A 26281-nucleotide genomic window follows, 5' to 3' on the forward strand; every position below is an offset into this window, starting at 1 on the left:
TGCTGCAGCTGAAGGTATAAGTCTGTACAGGAAAGGAAACCTAAAATTAACAGTTAATCATGAATAGTAAATGAAATAAGGAATAAACAAAATGACAGGCAAATAACAGAATAATGAAATAAAAAAAAACCTACGGCGTGCACATAGCGCCTATCTACAATGGGGCGAATACATAGCGCCTAATATAAAATCCTAACACATCTCATCTAGAAAGCAGTAAATGACAGATAGCAATTGAAATAATAAAAACCTATGGCGTGCACATAAAGCCTATCTACAATGGGGCGAATACATAGCGCCTAATATAAAAACCAACACATCTCATCTAGAAAGCAGTAAATGACAGATAACAATTGCAGTAATAGAAACCTATGGCGTGCACATAGCGCCTATCTATAATTGGGCGAATACATAGCGCCTAATATAAAATCCTAACACATCTCATCTAGAAAGCAGTAAATGACAGATAGCAATTGCAATAATAAAAACATATGGCGTGCACATAGCGCCTATCTACAATGGGGCGAATACATAGTGCCTAATATAAAAACCTAACACATCTCTTCTAGAAAGCAGTAAATGACAGATAGCAATTGCAGTAATAAAAACTTATGGCGTGCACATAGCGCCTATCTACAATGGGGCAAATACATAGCGCCTAATATAAAATCCTAACACATCTCATCTAGAAAGCCGTAAATGACAGATAGCAATTGCAATAATAAAAACCTATGGAGTGCACATAGCGCCTATCTACAATGGGGCGAATACATAGCGCCTAATATAAAATCCTAACACATCACATCTTAAAAGCAGTAAATGACAGATAGAAAATGCAGTAATACCGTAAAGTGTTACAGCTAAGAAGATAAACCTTCGCAATAAGCAAACGTCGGTAGATGATAGTAAAAAGATAATAATCAATAACCTAATAACGATAGAGAACTACAGCTAAGCAGGTAAGAACTATAGCTAAGCAACTAGGTAAAACACATAAGCAGGTAAATGTTACAGCTAAGTACGTAAGTAAGCAAGGAAATGCACACACGCTGTCATGATCCTACGCGAAAATCATCAACAAAATCAAGCACAAGACCTAAGACTCTAATGCTTCAGCCCGGGTCTATAGATGATCTGATATTCATCCAAAGAAGCCTACGTATCCCCGCCTCCACGAGAATCAAGGCAACGTAGTTCTTCGCACCTATTCTAAACTATGATGCCTAAGACACCTAGACATCTATCTTAGACTCGATCTAAAAGACCGGACTAGTTCTTAAAGCTTCTTATGCGATTATTTAAATTCCAATGAATTGTAGATTTTAGGACACCCTATATGCCCTAACTAAATGCAGGTTAGGCCTAACCTAATGCAGGTGGTTCCTACAACCTATGTGTAACTAGGCTGTGCGTCCTAAAGAAAACAATGGGATCACTAACGCATCTTAGACCTAGTCATCAGTCGGCGATGTGAATCGCCAACTGACCGGACGGAGGCGCAACAGACTCTTAACTCTAACACAAACACAAGCAAAACAAACAATCAAACAACCTATCAAAAGAAACTCCTAACTCTAAAACTCTCTATCTAGGAGAAACTCCTAACTCTAGAGGAAGATCTTTTGAAAACAGGGTTTTAAAGGTTGCTTATTCAAAAGGGTTTAAAATGTTATTTACAAAAGTTTGGCTGGACTTGGGACTTGGGATATAAATCCCAAACTGCACTATGTACCTCATGAAAGAGGATCAAGCCAACGTAGTTCGAACGAACTTTTCTAAATGGTCACAAAATGCTTTAAATTTTCAAATGTTGTTACTGTTTTTGGAGTTTTAAAAAAAAAAGTTAACACCCTTTCAGCTAAAGGGGATCCGATAGAAGAGCCTCTATACCCACCATATCGCGGTAGAGTATTACAGAGGGAAACGGGATCCCTAAAGCCTAAGAGGGAAGAAAACAAACGAGGGAACTAAAATTCCGATACGAGAAAATAATCTCAAAGAGATGACCAAAAACTGACGAGGCTTAGCCGGTATCCAAAAGAGACGAGTTCTAACCTGCGAGGGAAAACCCTAAATAAACGAGAGATGAAAAACCTCTAACCCAAAGGGTAAACTTCTAATCAAAAGGGGACAGACAAAAACTCTATAAGAAGATCTACTAAATGATCAGTCACTTAGGAAGGGTCCTAACTAGTTAAAATACTCTAAGAGGAGGGAATCCCTTAACCTGCGAAAACTCTAAGGCAGGAAGGGAAGAGGCTGGCCCAAGAAACGTTCCATCGTTGCCTAAGCCCGACAAAGTGTTCCCAAAATCGTGAGAATCCCAAAACTCAAAAAGGATCCCAAGGAACGTGCAAAGAATGATCTCGAAAGTTATGGAAGTCCTAAACCTTATAAGAAGTAATGATCTCGAAGAAGGGGAAACCTCTAAGCCCTGTAGAAAATGATGAGATGGGAGAAATAGACACGAAGGGCAAAGGGGCAGCTCAAGAAACATTCCGTCATCGCCTAACACGACAAAGTGTTCTCAAGACATGATGGAACATCGAAACTCGAAGAGGATCCCAAGGAACGTACGAAGAACAATCCCGAAAAGAAAGGAAACCCTGCAAAGACCCTAAGATGGGGAAAAATGATAAGAAGGGCAAGGGGTTGGCTCAAGAAATATTCCGTCATCACCTTAACCCGAGAAATATTTTCGAAAATCAATGAAACCCCGAGAACCGATGGAAGTTTCGAAAAAGCAAGGTAAATCCCAAAATCGAAGGAGGCCCTAAAAAGGAAATGAAAAGGAATATGATCCTAGGATAAGGATAAGATGTCCATTCACCATGTAGAGATATATGGAAGTAAAATTAGAACATAAGTGACTCGAGAGTGACTACTCCAACATGTTAATCAAATTTTGTTTCGAATCAACTGGAGAAAGCACCTTGAAGGAAATGAGAGTTAGAATCAAGGATTTTAGCAATTATCAAAACTTAGCAGTGTTAACATCAGAGACAAATTAAAATTACCTAAATCGGGTGAAGGCGAACGTAACTGCCGTGCTTTCCGGCAACGCGCCGTCGCGAGAAGAGCTCGAAATGAGTGAATAGCGGGCTTGGAACAGGATGGTGGAACAATGGTGAAAATAAAATAAAAAAATCTACGGTGATGGAAACTGATTCAATCGAAGTTGTAAAGGTGAGAAATGGAGATGGTAATGGCTGTCGGATCTAAGATTTCTCAGGTCAAGGGCTGAATTCGAATGAAAATGAAATGAAGAAGACTCGGGCGCGGTCGGATTCCGACGTGATTGCCGAAGCTGCGGAGATTCACATTTGGATCTATAGGAGGCCGTCACCGGAGAAGCAATCGGAGCCGAATCTTTCACTAGATCTCTCTCTCTCTCTCTCTCTCTCTCTCTCTCTCTCTCTCTCTGAATTCATCTTCAAAACCCTTCAAATTCTCAAATTATAGCTCCGAAATGCTAGATCTCCCTTTTTGTGATTCCTCAGCTCTCTCAATTTCTCACTTTCCTCTCAACTCTCTACAATGCCAGGAACCCTAAGAAAATCTGAGAGCTTCTCTCTCTCATAAATCCAGAATTATGGGTTATTTTGGGGAAGAGATGGGAGCAGATTTGAGGTGGCTGCTATGGGGGGCAAGATGGGAAATGGGAGAAATATAGGTTGATGGTGGTAGAGGTGGTGAGGATCGGAGGAGGTGATGGCCGGAGAAGGAGATGACGAAAATGGGTTTTGAAGAAGATGGGGTAGTGGCTGTAAATAGAGGGTTAGGAAGAGGGTTTCGAATTCTTTTGGGGAGAGGGGTTGGTCGGATTGCAGAAATGGGTGGAGAATGGAGATGGAGGGATTGGTGGCTTCTCGTCGGATTCGGGCAATCCGGTCGGAGAAGATGGGTTAATGGTAGAGGTGGCCGAAGAGGGGTCGGAGAAAAGGGGTTGGTGGTGGGTTTCGGTTTAGGAAAATGGAGAAGTGATGGCTGATGGAGGTGGCTGCAGAGGTTGGATCGGAGAAGATGGTTGTGGAGGTGGCGAGGGTGGTTTTCCTTTTCTTCTTCTTCTTCTCCTTGCTTCCTCTCAATTTCCGCTTTCTCTCCCTCTCAGACCTCTGCTGTGCGGCTGCCCTCCTCTCCCTTTTTTTTCAGAAAATGGGGCTCCCCTCTAACCCTAATTCGTTTTCTCTTTTAAAGAGGAAATGAGACATTCGACACACCCCCTCCATTTCCCTGGGACAGCCATCTCCTAATGCATTTATAACTACTCCTTTACTAAATTAGATTTAGAACATTCTTCACATACATAACCGCTGAATCTAAAGTTTAGAAACCAAACTCAGAACTTTGCTGCCCGCTCAAGAGAAAATTAGAAATCAAATCAAATCAAAATCCTAAAATATACTGCAGCACTTCTAATCACAGTTAGGCTCCTTCAGCAACCTATCACAGCTCCAAGAACTCTTGATTGCTTTGAAAATTCCTGTTTATATTGGAATTAGTCCAATCTTTGGAACATGCAGGCCATATGATAATCCCAAGTAGGAGTCCCTTGAAATTCATCTCAATTGTTCCACAAAAGTTCTGAAAAAAGAAAGCCCTTCAAATTTCTTTTTGGACCTCTATTTTCTGAAATACAAACACAAGGATGTAAATCTGTCTATATATCCTTTTAATAGTAAGAACAGGGAATAACTTAGCTTCAAGTAGAATTCACATATGCACAGCAACAAGAGGGGGTATATCAGTTAATTGTAAGACGCCCTAAGTTTTCAGTCACTCATATTGCACGAACACTTCTAGAAGCACGCACGAATCGCACCAATTCATCAAATTATGTAGTTCGTCGGCCACATTAAATACGTGATGCCTGATTTTCCATTGTAACCATGTTGACATATTTAGTTTATATAAGAACTTCTTTAACATTGATCAAAATTAAAGAAAACCCAATTACATAGAAATAAATCATACATGGTTATTAGTGAACTTCAAATACATGATGGCTTGTTTGCATTGTAATTGTGATGAAACACTAGTTTCATATAATAACTTGTCTCACGATCAAAATTAAAGAAACCCCACTTACAGATAATTAAAGCATCCCACCAAAACTCAACCTAACAACCAAAACCCAGCAAAATAGCAAAACCCACTTACACAATCAAACAAGTCTCCCCCTACTTGCTCAAAGATCATCCTCCGTCCTATAAGATACTCCCCAATATCAGCCTGATGCAAAAACACAATCCCATTTGGATCAAGCTTCCTACAATCCTGCGTACCCTTCGCCGCAATCCCAAACCCTAACGGAACATCCGACATCGAAAAAACAACAACCCCATCTCCAACACTAGTATTCTCAGTAATCCTTCCTAACCCACTCTTCAAAACGTGATTCCCATACAAAAATGACATTTCTGAGGTGGGTTTGAGCCAGATTTTGTGACGCGCATGTGAAGCTAGCAGATCGAGGCATTGGATTGTGAGATGAAAGCTGCCGTTTTTTGTGAATTTTCCGATTGAGGTTCCGAGTGAGATGAGCTTGTCTCGGCTGATTTTGGTGGCTCGTTTTACAACCGAGTCCGATACATAGTAGACTCGGTTTTTTTGGAGGCGGAAACAATACCGACCCGGATTTGAATCGGGGCCTTCGAGAGAGGGGCATTCTACTATGTGTTTGAGATTGTTGCCTGTGAATTTGAAGAGCTTTTCGAACACGGCCGTGGTTTCCTTCTCGTCCAAAGGCCTCATTTCGATGATTTCTTTTTGGGTTTTTGGGTTACAAGAGAAGCAGAGGAGATACGTTTTTTTTTAGGGTTCTGGGGTTGAGAGGAAGATGGGAGAAGAAAGACAGAGATACTTTCGCCCTTATACTAGTCTACAACTTTCTAGGGCACTCGACGCACCAAACCAACATATCCTCTCTAATTGGGATATAAAAAAAGCTACTGATATTTGCACTACCATGTTTTAATAATTGCACAAAATCAGTTTGTCATTTACTCTCTAATTGGCTTATGAGATCATTTTGGGAAGGAAAATGATATGGATACCGAGCATACGACAGGCAGGGGACCTACAATGAGAATGTGTCATGTGTTTATTAATTTTTCGAAATGAATTTTTTCGCACCCCCTACAATGAGAATGGATTAGATAGTGATTAGTGTCTTTCATCTCAAGGTAGTAGGTATCTACGGTTAACAGACATTCTGTTTTGTTGCTTGCAGAGAAGGGAAAGAAATTTTGGAAAGCAATCGGTACATTAGGCTACAATTGCTGGAATAGTTATCCGACAGGTGATTAACTGTTTAACAAATTATGGCAAAGTGTGCTAGACTATTTAGAACATAAACCTTTTTTTCCTGAAATGATGCCATTTAGAACAGAAACTAAGTATGATTTTTATGTTTTAATTGAATGGCGAAATGAGATGCGCTGGAAAAGCTTTTCTGGCAGAACGATGGCCTTGTGTTCCTATGACTCAGTGAATACTAGATTGTGACGTCATTATGTTAATACCAAGAACTTGTGCCCTCATTAACATCATACCAATAGCTTGTTGCCTCGTTATGATTAAAATCTGTTTCTACTCGTAAGGTAAAGTGGTAAACTGAGCTAACTCCTCCATTTGCAGAGTCAATTCAATCATCCCAAAAAAGAATATCCATATAGTTGGTGAAACAGAAAAGTTGGCTTAAATGGGGTGAACATGGATCAGTCTGGAACCAAATAGACGTAACAAGGCACTGTTCTGTTGGACTGTTTAAAATTATAGAACTTGGGTATTCTACATTTTAGGCTTCTGCTGTTGAACTTGAAAGCAAGTAAAAGAGGCTGGGCTTCTAATTATTGATTTTAGTGAAAATATGTTGTATTACTGGTTAGTAAGAAGGTTGTAAGCCCAAGGGTCTACTCTCCTATCTTGTTTTAATGATTCTAAACATAATTGATTATGTTCTTGAATACTAATCAATTTGCCTTGAAGTGTTGTGTTAAGATAGGTTGATCATTGAAGAAACCAACACTCCACATGGTCATGCTTGAAGATGTACCAAACAAGAGTCATAGGAGCTAAGTGGAGCTCACATTATCTCTCAAGCAAGCATACACAAGATGGAAGACCAAGGCTAAAGAGAAGTTGAAGGTTATCATAGATTCATTGTTCATGTTTTCTCTTTAGATTGCTAAGTTAAGGCAAGGTTTCTCAAAAGAGTTTTCCAAAAACACTTAAGAAATTAAATGGTTTAGTGAATGATTATGTGGTGGAGCAACATATTGGGACCCTCATAAACATTCCAAATTATCTTAGGCATTGAGTTCCAAAAGCCCAAAATCAAATAGCAACAAAAAATATAAAGAGTGCGGATTTAGGCTTCTAGGAACTCCGAGAAATGGTCCAATAGAATTTTCCTTCTTCTGGCCGTTCTCTCGGAACTCCGAGAATGGTTCTCGGAACTCCGAGAACGTCGCGATAGCTTAGAAAAGAGCCGTTGGGATTTAAATCAAAATGTGATTTTTGATATCAACACCTCCAAACGGCCATATTTTCTCAAGAGGCTATAAATACTCATTAAAAGAGGATTATCCCTCTCTTGAATATTTGAAAAAGCATCCTTAAGCATTGAAACACTTGCAAATCCTTTGAGCTTGAGAAATTGTTTTCTTCTCCCCAAACTTGTCTTGCAACTTGCAAATCTTTTGAGTTTGGATTTAGGCCTTCACTTGCAACCTATATTGGAGAGCAAATCAAAGGGACAACATTGTGCATCTAGCTTTCAAGAGAAGCCAAGCATTTCATTTTCCATCTATTGTAAAGGTGGCTAGGGCATCCTACTTTAATACCCTAGGGAGTATCGCTTAGAACTCGGCGAAGAAAGAGAGTCGATGTAAAGGTGTCAAGGGCATCCTCATTTAATATCCCTTGGGAGTGTAATCGCCTCAGAGCCGGGCATCGTGGAGGTCTCACAATAGTGGAAATCCTTAAGGACGATCTTAAGAAGAGTGGAGTAGGGCTTTGCCCGAACCACTATACATCGGTGTGTTCCTTCTTTGTCTTGCAATTTTCATTCTTGATTTTGGTTTGGCAATTCATTTTGTTTTGATCTTACTTGAACTAACCAAAATCTAATCAAGAGAAGAAAAATCAAGTTAGGTTTAATAATTATTTTAAAAGAGGTATAAATTAGTGTTTAAATCAATTCACCCCCCCCCCCCTCTTGTTAATTTCAATTGGTATCAGAGCCTCGTCTCTACTTTGTTTTTAAAACCCTAACCGGTCTAGAGAAAAGATTCTGAAAAATGGCAAACTACCCTCAACACCATGAAGGATACTTAAACACTCGGCCACCCTATTTTGATGGAACCAATTATGGATTTTGGAAAACCAAAATGAAAATCTTTCTAACCCAAGATTACCAAATGTGGAGAGCCATTCATAATGGATATACATTACCCACTAGAAATATAAATGATTGGACCGAAGCCGAACAAGAAGCCTCCAACTATAATGCCAAAGCCATGAATTCCCTAATTTGTGCTTTGTCACCCGGAGAATTTAATAGAGTTTCAAATTTGAATTCGGCAAAGGAAATTTGGGACACCCTAGAAGTTACACATGAGGGAACAAACCAAGTTAAGGAATCTAAAATGAACCATATATTTAGGCAATATGAACTCTTTCAAATGACACCCGATGAAACTATTGCCGACATGTACACTAGATTCACTAACCTAGTAAATGGACTAAGGAGACTTAGAAAACAATTTTCAAATAGAGATTTAGTGACCAAAATCCTTAGATCCCTACAATTGTCATGGGAATCCAAAACTTCCGCAATCACCGAAGCCAAGGACATAAACACATTAAACCTAGATGAACTAATAGGGTCCTTGATAACCCATGAGACGATTTTCAAAACAAAAACACCCGAAATTGAAAATAAAATTGAAAAAGGAAAAGGTGTTGCTTTTGCTTGCAATGTAAGTGATAACGAAGAGGCAAAGGAAAACATGGAAGATGAAGTAGCCCTCCTAACAAGAAGGATCAAGTTCTTGCAAAGGAATATGGGAGGCATGAGAAATAGAAGGACCAATCCTCCATTCAAGAAGAAAGAAGAGCTCGGTGACGGATCGTCTCAACCCCGATGCTATGGACGCAAGAAACTTGGACACATTCGCCTGGATTGTCCACTTAACAATGAGCCTTCTTCAAACAACCGTTTCAAGAGAAGGGAAGGCAAGAAAGGAATGACTGCCACATGGGATGAAAATGTGGTTCCCTAGTGGTTCCGGGGCATAAAATATGGTTCGGTAGTGATTCGAGAGTATAAAATGTGGTTCCCTAGTGGTTCCGAGGTATAAAATGTGGTTTCATAGTGGTTCTGAGGTATAAAATATGGTTCCGTAGTAGTTCCGGGGTATAAAATGTGGTTCCGTAGTGGTTCTGGGGTAGAAAATGTGGTTCCCTAGTATTTCCGGCGTATAAAATGTGGTTCCGTAATGGTTTTGGGGTATAAAATATGGTTCCCTAGTAGTTCCGGGGTATAAAATGTGGTTCCCTAGTGGTTCCGGTGTATAAAATGTGGTTCCGTAGTGGTTCCGGAGTATAGAATGTGGTTCCGTAGTGGTTCCGAGGGATAAAATGTGGTTCCCTAGTGGTTGCGGGATATAAAATGTGGTTCCCAAGTGGTTCCGGGGTAGAAAATGTGGTTCCCTAGTGGTCCTGGAGTAGAAAATGTGGTTCCCTAGTGGTTCCGGAGTAGAAAATGTGGTTCTTTAGTGGTTTCGAGGTATAAAATGTGTTTCCCTAGTGGTTCCGGGGTATAAAATGTGATTCCCTAGTGGTTCCGAGGCATAAAATGTGGTTCGGTAGTGGTTCGAGGGTATAAAATGTGGTTCCCTAAGGGTTTCAAGGTATAAAATGTGGTTCCATAGTGGTTCTGAGGTATAAAATGTGGTTCCGTAATGGTTCTGGGGTATAAAATGTGGTTCTGTAGTGGTTCCGAGGTATAAAATGTGGTTCCTTAGTGGTTCCGACGTATAAAATGTGGTTCTCTAGTGGTTCCGAGGTAGAAAATGTGGTTCCCTAGTGGTTCTGGGGTATAAAATGTGGTTCCCTAGTGGTTCCGAGGTATAAAATTTGGTTCCCTAGTGGTTCCGGGGTATAAAATGTGGTTCTCAAGCCGGGCCCGTATGGGCCGGGTCGACCCGCGTGTCACCCGGATTTTTGCCATATTTTTTAAGATGTTTTTGGGAAATGTTATCCGCACTACCGTATTTTGATGAGGACACTCCTCACTTTATTAAAAGTACGATATGGCCCGCACCATAGGATGATCCAAACCGTCAATTAGATGGGCCACAGCCTAAATAGGTTGTGCCCCAAAAAGCATTTCCGTAGGTTTATCCTAACCCTCTGATTAGAATGTTAGAGGGTTGGTCCCAACCCTCTATAGATCGGAGGGTTAGGATCAACCTATGGAAATGATTTTTGGGACATAACCAATTTAGGCTGTGGCCCATCTAATTGACGCTTTGGATCATCTTATGGGGGGGCATACCGTACTTTTAATTAAATGAGGAGTGCCCTCATCAAAATACAGTAGTGTGGATAACATTTCCCTTTTTTTGTATGGGAATTTGCTAGCCACCTTTGCCGAGGCAACTTCTCTGCTTGTGGCCCATCCTTTGATGCAAAGATTGGCAGAAGTAATATGGGTGCAAAGGTGGCTAGCAAAAGCATAATTGCAAAAAATAGTAATCATTACGGATTTGTGGCTGAAGTGCTAAGTTTTAAATGAAAAATTACGAAAAATGGAAGCAGAGTATTAAAATTACGAAAAAAATACCAAAAGGATGCACTAACATATGACAATTACCGAACTACAAAGTTTGACTGTCTTCCGACGGAAGCCAGTAGAATAGGGATAATTCCAAAGATTTTTATTTTCAAATTGAGTAAAAATTCGAAGGATAATAGGGAAATACATTGGGATCTTAGTGTCATGCAGGCAACCATAAATTGAAGCTTGATTTTAATGTTTTAGAATAAAAAAATGCAAAGAAAATGGATTTATCTTGAAAATGGGGAAAACAACAAAATTCAGTTTTAAGCTCAAAATTCATTTTCTTTGCATTTTGTAACACTCGTTCGATAAGTTTATCATGAATAAACCCTCATGATTACCAAACCCTGTTGTAAATGGCAACCTTCAAAACCCTTCCATGGAGTTTTCCACGTTAGAAAAGTCTTGAGGAAGAAGGTGGTAGGTGAGAAGGTAATAAGTGCATAGGGATAAGTGCAAAAAGGTGGAGAGAAAAAAGAGGTAGGAGGGGTATATTTGTCCTAAAAGCCTTCTTCTCTCACTTGACAACACCTTTTTTATAAATTTCAAATCACTACCCTTTATTCACAATTTAGCATAAACTTTGCATTTTTTTAATCATTTGCCCAAAATTTTAACATATTATTTTTTATAACCATATTATTATATAAAAATAAAATTTTCAAATTGATTAAAATATTACTTTAAAAATTGATTAAAATATTTTAGAAAATCTACAAATATTTCTTTTGGAGAGTTGACAAATCCGATACTCGTTATCCATGTCAACTTCTGACACTTGTACCCATAATGATTCAACAAAGGAAATATTAGAAAAAGCCTTTGCAACTAAAGCCCCAAACCCAATCGAACCAGAAAATCCTCGATCTCTCATCTTGTTTCAGTTATGACATTAAAGTTCAGTATTAACAATGGATCTTAGACATTAAGACCGATTTATATTTTGTTACAATAAAGAATAACCTCTTATGAGCACTCCTAAGATGGTGTTTACACTTTACACCGGTTTTTCACCTATCCAATTCCAATAACAAGCGAATTATCTTAATGGAAATTCTTAACCCACATGGAACATAGCATGATCTCCCATGAATCAACTCTTCTCTTCTTCAAATCCCACAACCTTCTCAATGTTCATACCCCCTTGCCTTCAACCAAGAACAGAAATAATGGGATGAAGACTAGTTTAAGCTATGGATGTATTGGTATGTATACTTTACAAATTTATGAAGTAATGTATTTAACATATGATTCTTTTACATTTAGATATGGATGTATTCATATGTATAATTTATCAAATTTGGTTAATGACTATAACAATAGATAATCACATTGTCTAATTATTTTCAGAAAAAAATGATGACAATTATGGTGGTGATGATTACAGAACTGGCAATTGAATGGTGGTTTCCTTACTTTGTTGGGTATGAAAATGGCAGTTGTCTTCATGGTTCAGTGTCTTCAGACTCCTACTCTTTCCTTGCTTGAGGTAACCAGACAACCGCTTGAGCTGCTGCCAGCCTTGCAATGGGAACCCTGTGCAAACCAGAACAGAGAAAGACTATTCATGGGACGATCGAATGCTTTCACGGAGACAAGTTTTAACAATTTTCCTGGAATTTGAAATGCTACTAAATTAAAGGGAATAGAAATTCACCTAAATGGGGAACAAGATACATAGTCCAATCCAGCATCAGCGAAAAATGCAACAGAGGAAGGCTCGCCACCATGTTCTTCACATATCCCACCTATTTGATTTATTCATAACCCCATCATCACCTTCCGTTTAAAGAAAAAAAAAGAAAAAAAGAATAAAGCCCCGTGTCATATTACCTTCAAGTCAGGCCTGGCTCTACGTCCTCTCTCTGTGGCAATCTTTATGAGTTGGCCCACGCCTTTTTGATCGAGCACCTGAAATGTATAATAGGAATAGTTCATAAAATGAATTGAGAGGTGTGTGTGTGTGTGTGTGTGTGTGTGTGTGTGTGTGGGGGGGGGGGGGGGGGGGGGGGGGGGGGTGAATGATCTCTGTGCGCTTTGTGGTCCTTGTGGAATTGACATAAGAAGAGAACGTGTTGTTCCATCTGCACTGTGCGAAAATTGTGGCAGCAAACTACAATGTAGCTGCAACCATTGTGTTCAGGAAACCAACAACAGATCATTGGTAACATTCGAATAATCTAACCTTGAAGGGATTAGTTTGGAGAACAGGGATTTTGTCTATTTGATGGAACTGAAATATGAAAAGAATTTGTTCAATCCGCATTGCCTCATAAGGGTCTGTTTGCCTGACTGGAGCCACAGTAACAAAGCCCTGGGTTGATGGGACCAACCAAAAAGGATGGGTAGTTCGATCGAAAGACTATGGTTATGTGGCTTCACTGAAGTTGTCTGCCTATGTAGCATATGCTAGATTGTGCTAGACATTTAATCTCACCTCAAAGGGGTCGTTTTGGAGCAAGCACTTGGATAGGTATATGGGGGGGAACTTTCCAACATCATCTCTACTATATCCAAATGTCATCTGTGTCAAGTCATTGGTCCCAAATGAGAAGAACTCCGCTTGCTCAGCGATCTGGAAATCAGTAACGATGAATAAATTCATTAAATAAAGAAGCAAAAAAAAAACATATCTATAATAATACTAAATGGTATAACAATGGCATTGAAGGCAGATATAATACAGAAGGATTTTGATGGCCACCATAACACACCTCATCAGCAACAAGGGCAGCCCTAGGGACCTCAATCATAGTCCCAACCCTATAGCTTAGGGAGGTACCCATCTCGAAGAAAACCTTCTCTGCGATTGTACGTATCACACTCACTTGATGTCCTAATTCCTGCCACTCAACAACTTCAATAATTCAAAGACGCAAATGTGAGTGTTACGTGTGATAAAAGTATAAAACTCAACGAGTTCGAGAAAACCCACCTCATGTGTTTAGAAATTACAATCGAAGGGAATCAAGATTAGACAGTGGAGGAAACTCAACAAGTTCGAGAAAACTCACCTCATGTGTTTAGAAAGTACAGTCGATGGGAATCAAGATTAGACAGTGGAGTTAATGGAAAGACCCCAAGCACTGCATTTCTAACAGACAAATGATTTTGTGCAGAAGAGTTAACGGCGGCGTCAAAGGAGATTTTGGCCTATACTCAAAAATAGGATGCCAAGTTACATTTGGGTTCTAACATTTATTATATTTTCCATTCATGAGAAATTTTCTCTGTTTGTTAATGAGCACAGATTCCATGAATAGAAAAATTAACTATACTGTCTAATGGGTGCTCATGCTCATTGAACAGTGGGCCGCTTCTTCGATGGCCAACAGGTCATGAAACTTCACAATCTAATGATCATAGCCATGCGTATCCATTAGTATTTTCTGTAAACCAATGTAGTAACTTTTACTAACTGTCATAGAGCAAAATATTGGTCAGATTATTAGGAACATCATATTGGTTTGATTTTTAGGCTAGGACCTATCGAATCCGCTCAATGGGCATGTAAGCCTTTGGACAGCAATGCTATACACCGAGCTTTGGTGGAAAGTTTCTTCATAGTATCGTTACTTATTCTTAATTTTTAGTATATTCATTAGCTATTCTTAATAGGAGGAAGTAAGGCATGCCTGTGGTGTTCCAACAAGAGGAACCGTTATTTCTGGAAGAACTTTGACACCCTGATTGCTCATGGAAATCGCAGCCTCAAAGATAGCACGCGCTTGCATTTCAGTTAGCTCTGGATATGATATACCAAGCCTAACCACAGGAGAGTATACACAAGTTTATGACTAAACAAGAAAAAAATAGTACATATCAAAAACACTCAAAATCATTTTAGGATAGGGGAATGATCTCGGCACTTCCCTGTTTTTTATAAGAGCACTTCTTTATTGAACACTATTTTTATTGGCTGTTGATAGTTATATGGATAATGTAATATACTTTTAACAACTAACTAAATTGTAAATAATGAGGAGTGCCAATTATTTTAAAACAGGGGAGTGCAGATATCATTTCCCTTTAGGATATTCATATAACTTCATGGAATGGATTTTATTTTTCACGCCGCAAAGCATGGATATATGTATCAAAGTAACAAACCTGCATCCGCGGAAACCGAGCATGGGATTTACCTCAGATAGCTTCTCAATTCTTGAGAAAACTTCATCCTCGGTCATCCCAGTGTCGGCAGAAAGTTGCCCGACGATCTCATCGAGCTCCCCTTCTGGCAGAAACTCATGGAGTGGAGGGTCTAAGAGTCGGATCGTCACTGGAAGGCCTGCGAATCCCGACAAGGTCCAATAATATAATTCAACAAAGAATAGAAATAACTTAATGAAAAACAATAAAATCTAAAAATTGTATTTTATGAATACACCCACTGTAAAGAGACCTCTCATAAAATGGTTTTGTGTAAGCATTAAAGAACAATGATACACATTATCAACATATTGTTCATGATAAGTAAAGGAAAAATACCATCCATTGCATGAAAAATGCCTTCAAAATCTGATCTTTGATAAGGCAAGAGGAGGTCTAACGCTGCTTTTCTTTGTTCGAGAGTGGCTGCCATGATCATCTGTCTCACGGCTTTTATCCTATCATCTGAAGCAAAGAACTGAAGATCCAAACACAATAAAACAGAAACCACATTGCATTAAAAGAATAACTCTTAAGCATAAATTATGAAAATCTTTGAATATTTCTGTTGAAGTATAATGATATGTCTTTAGAATTCAGAAAACCATGGTAACTTGGTATGTGTAAGAGGTCCTGATTTGGAGACCATAGGCTACTATAAGAAGGTAATATGAGCTCTCGGGTGGCTGAAGAAATAAAATCCAGCCATGAAGTGATGATACCAGTGTTTAAAAACGCTAATGTGACGTTGAACGCGGCCAAGAAAAATCCCTGTCGATTCGGCGCGGACGTGGCCAAGAAAGCGGATGACGCAGTCATAACTCGGGAGAGTCAAAGGAATTTATTGACTCTGCAGATGTGGTGCAACGCGGAACGTGGCCAAGGTAAAAAGGAGTCGACTCGGGCAAGTTCCTTGTCGAGTCAAAGAGTTTTTAAACACTGGATGATACTAACAAACTGCCCTATTGCCTTTGTATCGTAAACTGCAGATGGTATTTTCTGCTGCGTGACTTTTAAATTGAATATAAAAGCAACGAATTCCAATATCAAAGGCGTCAAAAACAAAAGAATTCCAATATCAAAGCAAGGCAATATCAGCTCCCTAAAAGAATCTGTTGAGAACTTGAGATATATTTTTTGCTGTGTGACTTTTAAATTGAATATCGAAGTGATAAATAGACGCCATATATACCATGTGCTCTGTTCTACAAAGTCCTATCCCCTGTGCGCCATTATCTCTTGCTGTTAGCGTGTCATCAGGTGTGTCAGCATTGGCCATAACCTGTATTAGGACACCACATTTCTTAAAATAATCGAAATACTGAACTAACTTCAAGGTAAAATTATAGATAAGAAAAATGATCCAGAAAGTATTATACTGAATATAACCAGGGTATGTGCTTTCATCACCTCTATCTTTTGATCAGTTGTGAGCCCCACCATCTGCTCAATCTGCTTGGGTGAGTCCTACACCTAGCAGTTAGTGGGCACATTCTGATCATGAATAGAGGTGATGAAGGCCACCTGACTATTATTAGGTGTATGCACTATATACCAGATCATTCTCCAATCAAAAACATGTATTTCTAGGATTCCAACAATCCCAGCCATCAAGTATAAGATAAGGTGTAGGAAGATTTCTTTCCACATCTTTTTTTTTCCTCTCCCCCGCAGTAGTCTCCTAAGGCTACTTATTAGTAGGTTATGACATGGGCGCTTACCTTGAGTTGCCTTACTTCATCAACCCAAGACATGAAGGTTCCCAAATCACCACTTAGAGCTGGAGGAGAGAGTTGTTGCTTCCCCAGAATCACTTCTCCTGTAGACCCATTCAGTGATAGCCACTTACCTTCCCTTAAAAAATTCTCACCAATTACGACTACCTGCATTGTGAATGAAACCACTCATAAACTCTGGGAGTAGTTACCTATATCAGAAGATCATATCGGTTGTTTTACCTTGTCGCTGTCATTTACACGGATGTCTGAGCAACCAGAGACACAACATATCCCCCAGCCACGTGCCACGACAGCCGCATGAGAGGTCATGCCACCTCTAGCAGTCAGGATTCCGGTGGCTGCATGCATACCACCAACATCCTCTGGGCTAGTCTCTGTTCTCACCTTCACCAATGCAAAACCATAATAAAATTCCATGCACAGGTAAGAGGAGTTGGTTAAAATTTTAAAGAGGAAGACTTGTGAGTTCATATATTCTTCTTATACTGGAAAATTTGCCCTTTACTTCTCCAAGAAATAGTATTGGTTGTCCAAGCGTTCATGGCTATGATTTGTGGACATGGACATGAGACGAGTGTCGCATGTCGACACGAACACGAGTGTCGGACACGGCAAACCCCCAAAATTTAGAAATGATGACACGGCTAAACCAGAAACGGGGACACATAAACACCAATAGAATACAATGGATATAATATTGGAATAAGAGTTTGTTTAGGGTTTTAGGTTTAGGAGGTAGGATAACAACCAATATTAGTTAAAGAAGAGCAAAAATGTGTAGATACGCCTACATTAACTATGACATTTCTAGCAATACATTTACAAGTGTCTAAAGGAGTGTCGACAAGTGAAGACACGGGTGTCGTGTCGGACATGACACGACATGTGTGTCACCAATAAATTCGAAGTGTCGGCTAAATCATAGGTTCATGGTGATGTTGATTGGAGTGATGACATGAATAACCATGGAATCTTCTTTTTCTTAATTATCAAATGCCAATTGTTCAATGTAACTAAAGTCATGAAAGTAGGATTTTATGAAGTGAAGGTAACTATTTTAAAATTAAAGAAAAGAGGTAAACCCATTTTCAGTTACCCATGTAGAGAAATTAAAACATACCAAGATAACAGCCTTTCCTTGTGCATGCCATTCTTCAGCATCATCAGCACTAAACACAATTTGACCCACTGCAGCACCCGGTGATGCAGGCAAGCCCGTAGCAATCACTTTGTCTTTGTACGCAGATGGGTCTTCAAACTAATTCAAGAAATAAAAACATGATGAAAAATGATCCAAAGCAATACATACATGTACACATATGTACATGCATACAAGTGACTATGCCCAAGGTTTTAAATTTCGGCAGAAATCCGAAATGTCGGATTTCGGTGAGGACCGACATCGAAACGTTCTGAAACTGAAATTTCTAAATTTTGGTGAAATTTCAACAATTTCGGCTAAAATTTGGATAAAATATTATTTTATTAATCCCTTACAGAATTTCAGCCGAAATTACCAAAATTTCGTGATTTCGGCTAAAATTTTGGTTTCAGTTACCCCCAAAACCAAAATTTAAAACCTTGACTGGAAGTACCTATGTGTGCACTTGCACGTATCTTGTCACATAATCCATGTATACCTGTGGATGGAGAAGTTGGTCCAGATGTGTGGGCTCCACCATCTTGATGACGGACCGTGTATCCACAAGCCCTTCATTCACCATATCCACAGCAATCTTCACTGCACCTATACCGGTACGCTTTCCCGATCTGCATTGCAACATCCACAGTCTATTTTCCTGAACAGTAAATTCAATATCCTGTAATTACAGAAGAGAACCAATGTCAGTGTCACCCACAATAATATCGATGATCAAAAATAAATAATATCCCTTATATTCCATGACTCCTAAAAGCATCATTTTCTGTTCCAAGTATAAAAAGACCCTTATAATTTATAAGTTACAATACTTATCGATTTCAGAAAAGACAAGTGGATCAATTTTGGATATTAATTGAAAATTTGATGGATTCTATAATGCTTGAGCTCGTGAACTAAAGAAGCATAAAAACAAAGAGAAGAAATCCACTGCAAGATTGCAAACCAGTGGGAAAATCTAAATAAGTAGAAGAAACATGCAAATACGACAAAATTTTCATTTTTTAATATTATAAAATTTTCAAAATAAGACTTCATTTTATTGGATTGTAGAATAAGAGTACCATCATATCTTTATAATGCCTCTCTAGAATTTCACAGTTCTTCACAAGCTCTTTGTAGGCTTCAGGCATGCATTGTTTCATAACGTCTAGGTCCTCCGGTGTTCGAATTCCTGCCACTACATCCTCCCCCTGCTCAATTCAACAGCCAGCTACATTCAATAAAAAAGCAATAATTGTAAAAAGATACATGATCATCTAATAAAAGAATATTAAATCTTATTGACCAGCGTCACCTAGCACTAAACAAAATGGCATTTGAGGCCAGTATAGTAGATCCAGTATCCTCTACTATAAACAGATATTTTAACTGCTGTTTTTAAGTATTATGTCTCTAACATTCAGTATCTCTCTGACCATTTTTCCATCCTCCAATATTAAAATTATCTAACATACGATCGAAACATAAGTGGACCTGAGCATTGATGAGGAACTCCCCATAGAGCTTCTTTTCGCCAGTGCTTGGATTCCTAGTGAAGAGAACACCTGTCCCAGAAGTGTTTCCCATATTTCCAAACACCATGCATTGAACATTAACAGCTGTTCCCTTTAACCCACTTATCTGATTGATGCTCCTGTACTTAATAGCTCTTGGACTGTCCCATGAATCAAAAACTGCTAGGACAGCCAAATATAACTGTTTCCGTGGATCTGCAAATACATAAAAAAGGGTTTGGACATATATCTACACATAAACTAAGATTTGATATGCAAATAACTCCTTTAATTGGAAATCAAGGAGACTTCATTAATTTAGTTAAACCAATCAAAAGCACTCTTGATCTAGGAAAGTTGACAAAGAAATCCGTGATGAAAATGATGCAAAAATCAAGAGACTTGCGTCATATGATTACAAGTCCGAAGCGATGGTCTAAGAAATCATCAAACCTGTGAAACTACAAGTTACTCCAACAGCTTAAGCTGTTGGAGAAGGCGTTAGTTAATCTTTTATACTTTAACACTCCCCCTCACGTGTGGCCCCTCTTTTTAGGGTTTGCCTACACGTGGCACATATGGCCCCTCTTCTGGGGTTGGCCATTCCATGTGGATTTTTAATATCGAGGAGGTTTGAACCTAGAACCTTTGTTCTGATACCATGTAAGAACTACCAACTACTACAAAAGGTTAAGCTTTTGGAGTAAGTGGTCGTTTCAGATGGTATCAGAGCAAAGGTCCTGAGTTCAAACCTCCTTGATGTCCAAAAATCCACATGCAATGGTCAACCCAAAAGTGGGGTCACATGTGCCACGTGTGGGCCAACCCAGAGAAAGAGGGGCTCCACCACAAGAGGGGCAGTGTTAAAGTATAAAAGAAAATGCCTTCTCCAGAAGCTTAAGCTTTTGGAGTAGTTGGTAGTTTTCAGAAATCCGTTCATTAAGAATTGAGTCTACCTTCAAGTTGGATGAATCAAGGTATGACCGATTTGATTTAATGAGACCATTGTGCCCAGTGGCGGAGCAAGGATTTATACATAAGGGGGGCAAGCTTATACGTAAGGGGGGCAGGCTTCAAATCTTAAAGGGGGTTGGGCCCAATTGAGTTGGGCCTACTAAGGAGTTTGGCCCAACTCAAAGGGGGCAGCTGCCCCGCTTACTTCGCCCCTGATTGTGCCAACTCACTCGGTCATATCATAATTTCCTATTTTTTCCCAAAATTTCATTTTCCAGACATTATTATAATTCCTATAAGTTTAAACAAACACACCAAAGAAAACCATGACCCGCCAGACCAAGCATGTCAACTTGGCTAACCCTGTTTATTGGGTTGATAACTCAAAGGAGTCAAACCAAGCCAAGGTGACCAGCTTAATTAGAAACAATGCGTTGAGTGCATCCAGGATATTTTCAATTTTTTTAACTTCTAATCCAATATGTTATAACTAAGGAGAAAGGCAAATGTGTTTGCACCTGAAGGAAACTGTTCACCCTTGGCTTCAAGGTATACTTTCTTGTACTGTGCAGCAAGCTCTTTAAGATCAGAAGCTGTTAGCTCAGTGTCAAGACTAACTCCTTTTGTAGCTTTCAAGGCCTCTAACTTTTCCTCAAACAATGAGTGTGAAATTCCCATGACCTCCATATCCATCAAAGTAAATATATTTAGTCATAAAAGCTAAAAAATTGAAATATATCATTGAGTATAAGTTCATAAGCATTATAACATCACATTATGTAGAAGTTAATGAGTTTCAGTGTAATTAGCCATGTACCACATCTCCAAACATGTCTAGAAAACGTCGATACAAGTCGTAGGCAAATCGCTCCCCGCTTTTTGCAGCCAAACCAGCAACCACTTCGTCGTTGAGGCCAAGGTTAAGAACAGTGTCCATCATGCCAGGCATGGAGATCTAGAAGAAACAAAGAAAGAGTAATAAGCTACCCTGCACTGTCTAATGAATCATAAGGCTGGAGTCCTACCACTTTGACAGGTGATATTAATCCAATAACTCAATGAAGAATTACATTGGAAATGTTCCCATGTGTAGCGCTTACACACAATAAATTTATATTTGCTCATCAGCACCCTCAAGTTGTGATGAGATAATGGTGAAGTGTGGACCACCATTCGGGGTACAAACCTACTTGGATGGGCCCCATTTGGGTGTTTACATGATACATTGGATAGTTCACTCATAAATATAAAGCAGTAGTTTTTCTATAAACTAATGTTTACTATTCTCTATTCAGACTTCTAAATCTTATGTGGGTCCCACTGCAATGGTGACAACCAATAGGAGTGTGTCTTTAGAAATCTTACCGCAGCTCCAGAACGAACGGATAGTAGGAGTGGTTTTGAAGGGTCGCCAAGGGAAGCCCCCATATCCTTCTCCACAGTTTGTACGCCCTTCTGCAAGTTTGTATCCCCTTTCTTGGTATTCTTTACAAGCCTCCGTTGATATTGTAAGCCCTGGTGGGACCGATAATCCAATGCTCGCCATCTCTGCAAGGTTTGCTCCCTTTCCACCTAACTACATCAGAACCATGGACCCAATATTAAAAATCTCATATAAACATCATGTTTAAAAATCAAGTGAAGTGATATATTCCCCCCCTTACTTCCCCAGGCCACCTCCATTTTAGTGTATTTATGACTATTTTACATTAGAAGGGGGTGGGCGGGGAAGAAAAGGGGTGAATGTATCATTTCCCATAAAACAACTTGTTCAATGATCTTGACCATTAATTTTTTGGGCCCATTATTTTAGACTATTGACATTGGGACCACCATGTTTTAATAATTTCACAAATTCAGTTTATCTTTTCTTTTTTAATCGGCTTATGAGAGATTTTTGGAAACTGTAATCACCTTTGACAGCTGTTTAAACAGGAAAAGACAAGCCGAGTTTGTGAAATTATTAAACTATGGTAGTGCAAACATGAGTAGCCCAAAAGACTCAGTTTAATTTATGTCTAGAATAGTGAAAGATGCAGATCACTCACCAAAGACTTCATGCCCTTGTTTCCTTCGCTCCTCCCTTTGCCGAAAGTGAAAACACTCCACCAAAAACAGCAGTACAAGTACAGCAAAAAACCACCAAAATACAGCAGAAACTCAAGCCTCACTGTTTTGAAACTTTCCATAACAGTTTACCCGTCTAGTAGAATCGGGGACACCATGAGTAATGCATATAGCCGATCCAACTTTTAAAAAAGTAACAGTTTCTGGTAAGTAATTCAAAGTTAAAGAATGAAGGATGGATGCAATTATCAGAACATGGGAGTGCAGATACAATTTCCCATATCCAGCACAATTGTCTATGACCTACATTTGGACACACCTACATGGTTTCAACACAAATATGACCAAGAGTAAAAATCAATATATACAAATCAGTTAGAAGCATAATACAGTGACAATTCTCAATACACAAGATATCAAAGCAGCATTTATATGGGACCTGTTCTCCCAGCAGCCCCATCGGTGGGACTTTGATGGGACCTATTCTCCATAGTCCCCAACGTCCAATAGGAACAGCCAACATAGTCCCCAATCAGTTAGAAGCATATTACAGTGATAATTCTCACTACACAAGATATCAAAGCAACATTTATATGGGGCCTGCTCTCCCAGCAGCCCCATCGGTAGGACTTTGATGGGACCTATTCTCCATAGTCCTCAATGTCCAATAGGAACAGCCAACATAAATAAATGATAAACAGATATAGTCAAAGAAATCCACTAGTAAAATATCTTGTGTAGATCATCGACTTCATTTGAGAGCGAGATGGGAAATTTTCGGGACTGAGCGAACAGGATATCCAAGGGTTAATGCATTTTATAATGGCTGGCATGTATTCATGGCTGGTTGGAACTTGGAAATGAATTCCAGTAACATGTATCATCTATGAGGCTGAGATTTTAGTTCAATGCAATGGTCTCTTTAAGCAAAATTTTTGGCAAATGAAAAGAGTAATCTTATTCTCTCTCCAATCAAAATTAACAGAGACATTTATCTTGCACAGATTCTCCCCACGTGCAACTCTGATTAGAAATCATAGTATATATAATCAGGAAAACAAGACGAAATCATGCTATATCTAATCAGGGAAACAAGGAACCACTTAAAACATGCGACATAACATAGAATCAACTGAGTTTCCCAAGCTGCAAGGAAAGAAACATTTTCCAATCTCACCATCAACAAGGAAGCACTTCAAACATGCAACATAACATATAAACGTCTCTATTTTCTTGTAAACAAGGATGAGTTTCCCAAGTTGCGAGGAAAGAAACATTTTCCAAGCTCACACCATCAACAACAGGTTAGCAATGTCTTCGAATTCATAAACAAGGATGAGTTTTGGATATGGTCTCTACGGCACAAACTGGATAGTCTCAAAAGCTGCAAAATGAGAAGTAGAGAATAAAATACCATAGCCCACAGTGAGAGTTGTGAGTTTTGTTACTGAACTACTTATACTAAGCTGAAGCCCAGTTGGATCAGTCGTAACCAGCTTCTATTCGAGCACATTAAAAAGAACAAAATAGTTCACCATATAATCTAAACAGTACATTGACAATTAATAACAGAATTGTATTTCAAGCTTCTGCTGTTGAACTTGAAAGCAAGTAAAAGAGGCTGGGGCCTCTAATTATTGATTTTAGCGAAAATATGCTGTCTTACTGGTTAGTAAGAAGGTTACAAGTGGAACTTATCTGTACCAGCTGCAATCAAGTTCATATCACTAATCATACTTCAACCCTACTCAGACTATCCCTTAACAACGACTAGGACTGAGATTTACTAAATTAGATTTAGAACATTCTTCACATACATAACCGCTGAATCTAAAGTTTAGAAACCAAACTCAGAACTTTGCTGCCCGCTCAAGAGAAAATTAGAAATCAAATCAAATCAAAATCCTAAAATATACTGCAGCACTTCTAATCACAGTTAGGCTCCTTCAGCAACCTATCACAGCTCCAAGAACTCTTGATTGCTTTGAAAATTCCTGTTTATATTGGATTTAGTCCAATCTTTGGAACATGCAGGTCATATGATAATCCCAAGTAGGAGTCTCTTGAAATTCATCTCAATTGTTCCACAAAAGTTCTGAAAAAAGAAAGCCCTTCAAATTTCTTTTTGGACCTCTATTTTCTGAAATACAAACACAAGGATGTAAATCTGTCTATATATCATTTTAATAGTAAGAACAGGGAATAACTTAGCTTCAAGTAGAATTCACATATGCACAGCAACAAGAGGGGGTATATCAGTTAATTGTAAGACGCCCTAAATTTTCAGTCACTCATATTGCACGAACACTTCTAGAAGCACGCACGAATCGCACCAATTCATCAAATTATGTAGTTCGTCGGCCACATTAAATACGTGATGCCTGATTTTCCATTGTAACCATGTTGACATATTTAGTTTATATAAGAACTTCTTTAACATTGACCAAAATTAAAGAAAACCCAATTACATAGAAATAAATCATACCACCAAACACAACCTATCCATCAAAACAAACATGGTTATTAGTGAACTTCAAATACATGATGGCTGGTTTGCATTGTAATTGTGATGAAACACTAGTTTCATATAATAACTTGTCTCACGATCAAAATTAAAGAAACCCCACTTACAGATAATTAAAGCATCCCACCAAAACTCAACCTAACAACCAAAACCCAGCAAAATAGCAAAACCCACTTACACAATCAAACAAGTCTCCCCCTACTTGCTCAAAGATCATCCTCCGTCCTAAGATACTCCCCAATATCAGCCTGATGCAAAACCACAATCCCATTTGGATCAAGCTTCCTACAATCCTGCGTACCCTTCGCCGCAATCCCAAACCCTAACGGAACATCCGACATCGAAAAAACAACAACCCCATCTCCAACACTAGTATTCTCAGTAATCCTTCCTAACCCACTCTTCAAAACGTGATTCCCATACAAAAATGACATTTCTGAGGTGGGTTTGAGCCAGATTTTGTGACGCGCATGTGAAGCTAGCAGATCGAGGCATTGGATTGTGAGATGAAAGCTGCCGTTTTTTGTGAATTTTCCGATTGAGGTTCCGAGTGAGATGAGCTTGTCTCGGCTGATGTTGGTGGCTCGTTTTACGACCGAGTCCGATACATAGTAGACTCGGTTTTTTTGGAGGCGGAAACAGTACCGACCCGGATTTGAATCGGGGCCTTCGAGAGAGGGGCGTTCTACTATGTGTTTTAGGTTGTTACCTGTGAATTTGAATAGCTTTTCAAACACGGCCGTGGTTTCCTTCTCGTCCAAAGGCCTCATTTCGACGGCTTTTTTAGGGTTTTTGGGTTACAAGAGAAGCAGAGGAGAGAGGGATTTTTTAGGGTTTTGGGGTTGAGAGGAAGACGGGAGAAGCAAGAGAGAGATAATGTTCACTTTCGCCCTTATACTACTCTACTACATTTTAGGGCGCTCGACGCACTCAAACCAACATATGCTGCGTGGGATATTAAAAAAAAGACTACTGATATTTGCACTACCATGATTTAATAATAGCACAAAATCAGTTTGTCGTTTATTCCCTAATTGGCATATGAGCAAAAACTTTTGAGTTTTTATTGATTTTCCGTTTTTATTGATTTTCCGAAATGATTTTTTCGCACCCCCTATAGGATAATGCGCCCCCCCCCTGTTAAACGTGAAATTGGGCCGACTTTAATGCTTTTTGGCGTCAAATCACATTAACAGTGGGGCACAATATCCTACAAGGGGGTGAAAAAATCATCGCCCATTTTCTAAACCTAAGGGCTGGCTCACATCACTACTGATGTTGTGCTGAAAATCATCTCCTTTTAGGTCAGTCGCTTCCCTACCATTCTACTAATGGTTGACAAAC

General features: G+C 39.1%; 1 protein-coding gene and 3 pseudogenes across 3 annotated transcripts in view; all 4 read right to left on the minus strand.

Moving 5' to 3' along the window:
* The window catches only part of LOC143881436 (transcription termination factor MTERF4, chloroplastic pseudogene), a 25346-nt pseudogene extending 13062 nt beyond the window's left edge, over positions 1 to 12284 (minus strand). Inside the window, exon 1 of the transcript XR_013251946.1 lies at positions 12266 to 12284. The product of XR_013251946.1 is annotated as a transcription termination factor MTERF4, chloroplastic pseudogene, transcript variant X2 (transcript). The remainder of the gene's footprint in view (positions 1 to 12265) is intronic.
* LOC143881435 (pyruvate, phosphate dikinase 2-like) overlaps positions 1 to 22550 on the minus strand; it is a 24224-nt pseudogene extending 1674 nt beyond the window's left edge. Inside the window, exons 1-19 of the transcript XR_013251944.1 lie at positions 22395 to 22550; positions 21712 to 21922; positions 21164 to 21301; positions 20865 to 21027; positions 19373 to 19608; positions 18961 to 19089; positions 18378 to 18557; positions 17858 to 17995; positions 16957 to 17121; positions 16720 to 16881; positions 16191 to 16280; positions 15338 to 15476; positions 14960 to 15137; positions 14485 to 14614; positions 13564 to 13692; positions 13287 to 13424; positions 12683 to 12760; positions 12507 to 12597; positions 12266 to 12385 (exon numbers count right to left, since the gene is read on the minus strand). The product of XR_013251944.1 is annotated as a pyruvate, phosphate dikinase 2-like (transcript). The remainder of the gene's footprint in view (positions 1 to 12265; positions 12386 to 12506; positions 12598 to 12682; positions 12761 to 13286; positions 13425 to 13563; positions 13693 to 14484; positions 14615 to 14959; positions 15138 to 15337; positions 15477 to 16190; positions 16281 to 16719; positions 16882 to 16956; positions 17122 to 17857; positions 17996 to 18377; positions 18558 to 18960; positions 19090 to 19372; positions 19609 to 20864; positions 21028 to 21163; positions 21302 to 21711; positions 21923 to 22394) is intronic.
* Positions 647 to 5945, minus strand: LOC143881433 (uncharacterized; annotated as a pseudogene).
* Positions 22551 to 24914: 2364 nt separating the features above from the next.
* On the minus strand, positions 24915 to 25862 carry LOC143881441 (uncharacterized). Its single transcript, XM_077384506.1, has one exon. It carries the CDS (start codon positions 25705 to 25707, stop codon positions 25144 to 25146), a length of 564 nt encoding a protein of 187 aa, XP_077240621.1. The 5' UTR covers positions 25708 to 25862; the 3' UTR covers positions 24915 to 25143.
* Positions 25863 to 26281: the final 419 nt, after the last annotated feature.

This window comes from Tasmannia lanceolata, unplaced genomic scaffold (assembly GCF_043159265.1).
Source record: "Tasmannia lanceolata isolate RefF3 unplaced genomic scaffold, GAP_Taslan_0.1 ptg000007l, whole genome shotgun sequence".
NCBI lineage: Eukaryota > Viridiplantae > Streptophyta > Magnoliopsida > Canellales > Winteraceae > Tasmannia > Tasmannia lanceolata.